Genomic DNA, 8,160 nt, shown 5'->3' with positions numbered 1-8,160 from the left:
CTGACTAAAAAATGAGAAAGTAGTGAGAAAGTAATGAGCGGCAAAAACACTGACGCACAATTTACCTGCTTTGATACACACTGTTTAACCATCAGAACCATGAAATAGCATGATAATTGAAAATGGTGTCTTATTTTATTCACCCCTTAATTTTAGATCTCTGTGTAATGATGACTGAAATTAAAGAAAAAGACTAAAAAAATGCATGAAACTTCAAGCCTGAGATATCTCAAATTATTTATTTCATATGTGGTTGATCAGCAGCATCCATCAAATGTAGAGGCGAGGGAAATTGCTGTTCACTGGTAACAAAGGACGCCTTGGCGACGACGTGTGAATCAATTCCTGTCAATTACCGTTAAGTGAACTGCACGATATTGTGCAGAATGCAATTTGCGTCGCGGAGGTTTATTGAAGAATATTTTGTAACCATTTCAAGAGCGCAGGCAGCAATGGGATGCTACAAAACGGTATTGATTGCGATGCCATATACGTCTGGAGATGAGGGAATCAATAAAGTTTTAAACATGTGACTTGAAGCGGCCTATCAGCTTTCTCCACGTCCATGTCAAGATCTTGTGACGTGATATAATTTATATTTTGGTAAGCTTCGGCTCTCAGGTTGGGGACATGACTCTAACACTGGTACAAGCTTACATGCTCTTGGTGGTTTGATGCTGCACACAGCGGGATTTTTATTTACAGTCCAACAAATCTCTCCGCAGTTTGTAAACTTGGCACTGAATGCAGCATATACGTAGTTAGCACAACATACATGATATAGAAGTGCCAGCATGGAAAACGGACAAAAACGCCACTTCTCTATCACCAAGATGATTAAGCTCACACTTGCGATTGTTTCAATACTTATGCTAACTGTTGGAGGTTTGTACGGAGAACACTGCAGTAACATCAAGAAACTTTCTATTGCAGCAGACAATCGTGCACTTCAGACTTCTACATTTAGACAGCAACAGGTCAAGTCTGCTGTCCGCTGTGTTAGCTACTGTCATGCTGATAACAACTGTCGATCTGTAAATTATCATAAAACACAACAACTTTGTCAAATGAACAATTTGACAAGGATGCAAAATCCTGCTGATTTCATCACACACTACGGCAGTGTGTACTTTGATTATGATGTAGACACATCTCTCTTCTCTGTGCCTCAGTTCAGAGGTTGTGATGAGATCCTTCAAGCTGGTCATAATGTGAGTGGTATCTACACGATATTCCCAGCTGGATTCAATGATGGGCTACAGGTCAACTGTGACATGAAGAGTGATGGAGGGGGATGGATCGTCATTCAGAGGCGTCAAGATGGCAGCGTTGACTTCTACCGCACGCGCAACTGGGCTGACTACCAGGTTGGCTTTGGCAGCTTGTCTGGTGAGTTTTGGCTTGGGAATGACAACCTACGCAGCCTGACTGAGACTGAAGGTAAGTGGCAACTACGAATTGACTTAGAGGACTGGGAGAATAACACGGCCTGGGCTGAATATGACGACTTTCAGATTCATGGAGACAACTACACACTCCAAGTCAACTCATACAATACCCGCAGCACTGCAGGAGACTCGCTCACATACCACAATGGAATGATGTTTTCAACCAAAGACAGGGACAATGACAAAGATTCAAGAGTTTGTGCCAGACTCCGTAAAGGGGCGTGGTGGTACAAAGATTGTTATGATTGCAACTTGAATGGCTTACATGGGCAAAAGCACGGGGCTTATAATGGAATAATTTGGCAAACCTGGAAAAGTAATCACTACTGTCTTAAAGGATGTTCTTTGAAGATAAAACCCAAGTGGTAAAAAAAATATAAATTATATAAAAAATGGAGATTTTGTGGTAAAAAGCATTATTAAAACTGTATAACATGATTGAATACGTTTTTGTTAACACAATGCAACCATTTAATAATTTAACAATTGTGAAAATATTTATAACGATCTCATTTTCAAATGTGTTGAAACTGGAAATTTACCAAAAACGGTCTCTTTTTCAACGTGCGGCTTTTCCATTGTTATATTTTATTTCAATTGAAGCGAGTGGTCAAAAGTTTATTTCTTTGTTGTTAATTCCTGTCACTTTTGCTTGTTGTAGATGTAGCTGCTACATTCATGGCCTTGTGCCTTCTTATTACAAAAAACAATGCAAGCTATCACAATGGAATGATGAGATCAACAAAAGCCACAGACAATGAAAACAGCCCCAACCTCTGTGCTAGACAACGTAAAGGTACATGCCGATTGTTACAAACCTAATTAAATGCAAGATATTGGAAAGGAAAATGTTTGAATCACACGGTATGCATAATACACTTTGAAGAGCAATCACTACAATCTTAAAAGATGTTCAATGAAGTTTACCTTTGGAAATTGCAGTGTGACGAATTTCGTTTTGATAATGTTCTAAAGTTCCTGGGAAAATATTCCAAACGAATGCAAGAACTTACACCAGTGAAGACGCCTTTAACTTCCTGAATTTGGCAAAAATAAGGGATGCTGGGCTAGTTGAAATATTTGATATTGATACACATGCAGTTTTGTTGATGAAATCGTTCCTTTAGTTAAAATAATGGGTGTTTTCGGCCATGTTGGATTCAATATTTGCACGTCGTTGACAAAACGTTTGGCGGATTTATTTTTGCAAATCGACCATAAGATATCAAAGAATAACTACGCCATCTATATGCTTCGCTTCTATTGAAATAATGAGATGTAAACTGCAAGACTCCTATCTTTTTGTTCTTGCGATCATGGAGTTTTTAAATTGGACCCACGATCACTTGCTGCACGTTCGAAATAAACGACAATAAGCCAAGGACATACGTGTAGACTGAGCACCCATAAATACTGATCTGTAAGTAGTTCCATCAAGTGACCTTCATTTCAATTACCAGTCTCAAGCGTGCCTACAAGTAATGGTGGGAGTTAAGAAAATTAGGCGCAGTTTATTAGCTTTTTAGCATTATTAGCATTATTAGTGACTAGAGGCAACCAATGACGCTTTCCCACGTCCATTGGCAAGATTATATGACTTGTGGCATCTGCTTGTGACTACAGTAACAAGAACACTTCAGTGTTTTGCATCAATTGGACGCCTACACTTCTCTGTATGCTCGTCTACCAATGATTGTTCTGCAAGGTGTTTCAGCAACTCGCTACTAGGCTTATTCACATCTGCTTAACAGAAAAAAAATAAGTTAGCAATGGAAAGTTCATGTCTATATGACCCTGGTAGCAAGATATCCAGCATCAGTTTGGTGATCGTTACAATTTTGGTTTTGGTTGATGGTTTCCAAGGAGATAACTGTTTCCATCGCAAACGTGTTTTTATCGCTGCAGACAATCGTACACTTCAGACTTCGACATTTAGAGAGGAACAGGTCAAGTCTACTGTCCGCTGTGTTAGCTACTGTCATGCTGATAACAACTGCCGATCTGTGAATTATTGTAAAACAGAACAACTTTGTCAAATGAACAATTTGACAAGGATGCAATATCCTGCTGATTTCATTACACACTACGGCAGTGTGTACTTTGATGACGATGTAGACACATCTCTCTTCTCTGTGCCTCAGTTCAGAGGTTGTGATGAGGTCCTTCAAACTGGTCATAATGTGAGCGGTATCTACACGATTTTCCCAGCTGGATTCAATGATGGGCTACAGGTCTACTGTGACATGGAGACTGATGGAGGAGGATGGATCGTCATTCAGAGGCGTCAGGATGGCAGCGTTGACTTCTACCGCAACTGGGCTGGCTACCAGGTTGGCTTTGGCAGCTTGTCTGGTGAGTTCTGGCTTGGTAATGACAACCTACGCAGCCTGACTGAGACTGAAGGTAAGTGGCAACTACGAATTGACTTAGAGGACTGGGAGAATAACACGGCATGGGCTGAATATGACGACTTTCAGATTCATGGAGACAACTACACACTCAGAGTCAACCCGTACAATATTTACAGCACTGCAGGAGACTCGCTCACATACCACAATGGAATGATGTTTTCAACTAAAGACAAGGACAATGACATATACATGTATGGGATTTGTGCTAGACAGCACGAAGGGGCGTGGTGGTATAATCAATGCTATAACTCAAATTTAAATGGAAGGTATGGGCAAGGGCAATTTGCGGATCACATTGTATGGCGGAGTTGGAAGAGCAATTTCTACAGTCTCAAAAGCTGTTCTATGAAAATAAAACCTTTGTAAAAAGTGTGACTAAAAGTCGATTTGATACCAACCTTGGTCTAACAAAACACTTCAAAATATCAACATTGGTTGGTTGTATTTGATCAAATAATTGTCAACAAAAGATGTGCATTCAAATATCTAAAGAAACATTTGGCAATAGTATTTTAGGATCAGAAGTTGATGAATAATTAGCACGATGTTTGCTTACATTTATACATGTATACGACAGTTTATAGTCGAGTGGTCTTCTGCGTTGCCACATGTCACGTGAATACCACATTAGCACCAAGCTAATATGTGTAGACTGCATACTTCAAATAAGTTAGGACATGCAACGTAAACGAGATAAGCACGAAATACATGAGGATTTAGACTTCAGTCTTAGTCCTACTCGGACGTTTTCAGCATCTTTCTTTTGTCCAAATAATCAGATCACTATCCAACTGTCAAGTGTCTCAGACATACTTCGTAAAGGTACTTAATACCATCTTACATTTGAGGCTTATTTTCTTACCCGGACAGGAGTTGTCTACAAGACTAGCCCTGCTCTATTCATTTATGTGATGACTTGGTTTTTGCAACAATTAAATTAGAACACTTAGTTTTGCAGCTGCGTGAAATGATATCTTTATAATTATATTGGTAACAGAAGGGTGCACAGCAGTGGCACGACATGTAAAATACATGTACATATTTCAGCGAAAGGGTGGGTAGTCTTTGGAAGGATACAAACACATAGTTTGATTTGTCCTTACAAATGTGTTTTTGTAATGACTTGTCTACATTGTTTTGAGTAACTACCTTTAGAAATTGGTTACTCAATTTTTGAGTTATTATAGTCAAAATATCATATCGACTATGTATTTATATTTGGGCTTGAACTGATGGTAAAATATAGTACTTGAAGTATAAAAAAGAGTTCTACTTTAAACTAGTTGGGGGATGAAATGTTCAAAGTCTAGACGTCTTGTGTGAGTTGAAGCAAATCAAATGTGGACTTACTGAATTAATAAAATGTATAAACATGTATTGTTACACCAGACATTGTACATAATTTTAGAAATATATAAGATCAGTGATTGATCCAGGTTCTGGAGAGGAAATATAGAAACAAAGGTGCTTTTGATAATCTAATTTTAAAAGTACCTGTTTCTATTTTAATTAATTGAAAACATTAAAAGTAATAAACAAATGTACCTTTTAGTTGATGAAAAAGTATGATACTTGTCATCTGGATCCATCACTGATTTTTTTATTAGTGGGTATATAGAATTAATTAGAATATGAAAGAGTTTATTAACTACACATTTTGTAAAATTCACTGATGTATTTTAAATACGACAATAATTGCACGGCACAAAATAATTATCGGTCAGAATGTCAATGACTCAAACATCATTCGCTCTAACTCGTAAAAAACCCAGAGAATTCTTATTCGATACAAACAACTTTGAAAAGCGATATCTACATTCTCGAAAGCCGTTCAATGAAAAATCTGTAAAAAATTGCAACAACATTTTATTGATATTCGCTGAAGTTTATGGAAGATTTTTAAAATCATGAACATCCACCGTGGAACTACAGTACCACAGACAAACTATCACTGTTTGTGGAATACGTCTCCGCAGATGTATTGGATAAAATGTGTTTTTGAGCTGTTGCACAAATGTTTGGTACTAACATTAGTAAGGGAAGCTATTTAGGGTGACGTAAGTGATAGAGTGTTGTTAACTTTAGTGTTTTAAATCTATGTTGGATATAATAGAGTTTGGTTTTGTGTTGGCTAAGTAAGTATATGCAACGATGTTAGAAGAAATAATTGTTCTTTCGTAAAAAAAATGTGACAATATTGGTTGTTGCAGCTGATGAACATGACCGCATAAACACTTAGTTTGCAAAAGTTCATAGATTCACCCTTTACGCCAGAAATTTCTACAAATTTACCGTATATAGCACCATGTATGTTGTATGGCACCTAGACTGCACAAACTTGTTTTAAACACTGATTAAATTACTGATTAATCCAGGTTGTTGACTAAAAAATAGGTTAAGATATGTAGAAATATTTTAGATTTTGGTATAAAACTCAAAACAGTTTTATTTGAATAAAATGAAAATTTTTGTAATTTACGGAGAAAAACATCATATTTTTTGTTTCTTTAATACAAAAATATATGTCTGGATCCATCAATGATTGTTGTATGTTTTGAGAAGAATTTCAATATTTAAAACTTTCATTATTGCACTGATTACATTGCAAAGTATATCAAATATGTTGATAATCTGCACAGCACAAACTATTTTATCAGACAGGATGTCACTGAAGGATATGATACTTGAGTAAATTAATTGCAATTTTAAATCAATAAGATTTGTTTCCATTAAAAGCAAGGTAAAAACAGGTAATTGTGACTTCAGTATAGACCAGAAAATAAAGTGTCATGTTCAAATCCTTGGCCAACTGTAGGCCTATGAGTATATTGAATTATGCTTATACCAAGCAAGATGAGGAATGAATAAATGCTCAGTTGATACCTGTCTGGTATATTTGTTTCAACACTTTGTCCATTTTTCAGTTGTTCACTTTTGGCCTTTATAGGCCATGGGCCGTAATCTCTATCAGGTCTACTCATGTTTGCTGCTCAGTGCCGACAACATTTTCCCAACTGGGACTAAATGTGTGAAACAACACATTGGAAAATGGAAGCGATTTCCTGGATTGTTAGCTAATGTTTTCCAATATTGCCCATTAATGCTGCAGTCAGGGTTGCAATCTAACCTTTCTACATCAAAATGTTTCAATATTTTGCCAGCAAAGTTACCCAGATCCTATTTGAATACCTTGAGAAAATTTCATCCATTTAGTTATCCCTGAACTTCGTAAAAAAACAACAACTTTTTTTTACGACTAGAATAATTGTTTTACTTTGAATTGGCACGCTCCCAATGTCTACATGAACTCAAATGAGGTCAGACATTGTTGTTCCTTTGCTGTATCTCGTATCTGGGTCTTTTTGGTGATTCTAAAAGGAAACAGCACTCAGATCTGACCCATACTGTTCCACCGACTGCCTCAGAGCAACTTTCTCGACCAACTTGGTGTCAAGATGATGAAGATTGGGAGAGTTGTCGTCGCTGCTCTTTATGGTAGACCCAACCTTGGGATCTAAACAATGCAAAAAAAACCCCACAAGTTAGGTAGATGTAGTGTCTGTATATCTCCTTTTTTTTTTTTTTTTTTTAGAATTGCCTAGCATAGACACCACAATACTGACCACTGACTGGCTTCCGGAACGTTTCTGAAAATGTTACTTCTCCGTCCTGTACCATTGGCAATTTATGGTGACGACCATATCAATTGGTGTAGAGCTAAGTGGCCAGAAGTTTCATTTTATACGCTAAAGGATATGAGTTTTTTTCCCCTTTTAAAAAAAATCTTTTTGATATTTCGATTTGTGAGGGGGAAATTGGGTGACAGTTCTAAGAGAGGAGGGGACGGATCTTGTGCACGGAAGCCATGCATCTTGGTGCTTTTGTTCCATATTCTTGAGAAGGCATTTTATTTGCTCTTTAATTAATGATTGCCTCATGTATGCATAAAGTATACAAGCACTCCACAATAACCCTAACCTTCCCAAATCCTCCAAAATCGTCTTTGCAAAATGGAAGATTTTGCAGGATTGAGGTTATATGGCAAAAGTGTGTGGCTGATTTGGGAGGATGCACTGTGTCAAGGTGTTGGGCTGGACCTTGTGTTGTTATGCTCAGCCGTACATAATTTCATGCCCAGATTTTACTGAAATTTCATAAATATTCAACTGGTGAATTTGCGTCTCAAAGCAAATGAGCATAATAACCTTCTATAAGCAGAATAAGCAGAATAAATGGATTGGAATGACTTCCAATAGCCATTAGTCTCTGCATGCTCCCAAGCGGATTCTGCAAAGCATATA

General features: G+C 37.4%; 2 protein-coding genes across 2 annotated transcripts; both read left to right on the top strand.

Moving 5' to 3' along the window:
- The first annotated feature begins 1,085 nt into the window (after positions 1–1,085).
- Positions 1,086–2,270, top strand: LOC119730676 (microfibril-associated glycoprotein 4-like). Its single transcript, XM_038203668.1, has 2 exons — positions 1,086–1,659; positions 2,110–2,270. Exons 1-2 carry the CDS (start codon positions 1,086–1,088, stop codon positions 2,268–2,270), a joined length of 735 nt encoding a protein of 244 aa, XP_038059596.1.
- Positions 2,271–2,872: 602 nt separating this feature from the next.
- Positions 2,873–4,235, top strand: LOC119730175 (microfibril-associated glycoprotein 4-like). Its single transcript, XM_038202961.1, has one exon. The coding sequence runs from the start codon at positions 3,218–3,220 to the stop codon at positions 4,223–4,225; it is 1,008 nt and encodes a 335-aa protein (XP_038058889.1). The 5' UTR covers positions 2,873–3,217; the 3' UTR covers positions 4,226–4,235.
- The last annotated feature ends 3,925 nt before the right edge of the window (positions 4,236–8,160 follow it).

This window comes from Patiria miniata, unplaced genomic scaffold (assembly GCF_015706575.1).
Source record: "Patiria miniata isolate m_02_andy unplaced genomic scaffold, ASM1570657v1 HiC_scaffold_22, whole genome shotgun sequence".
Lineage (NCBI taxonomy): Eukaryota > Metazoa > Echinodermata > Asteroidea > Valvatida > Asterinidae > Patiria > Patiria miniata.
This window is presented reverse-complemented; position numbering and strand designations above follow the sequence as displayed.

What these genes read in the sequence shown, in the direction of transcription:
- LOC119730676 (XM_038203668.1), top strand. Translation starts at nt 1,086, where the DNA reads ATGCAAAATCCTGCTGATTTCATCACACACTACGGCAGTGTGTACTTT. An exon ending in AAGAGTTTGTGCCAGACTCC is followed by an intron (nt 1,660 to 2,109) that starts GTAAAGGGGCGT and finishes TGCTTGTTGTAG; the next exon opens with ATGTAGCTGCTACATTCATG.
- LOC119730175 (XM_038202961.1), top strand. Translation starts at nt 3,218, where the DNA reads ATGGAAAGTTCATGTCTATATGACCCTGGTAGCAAGATATCCAGCATC.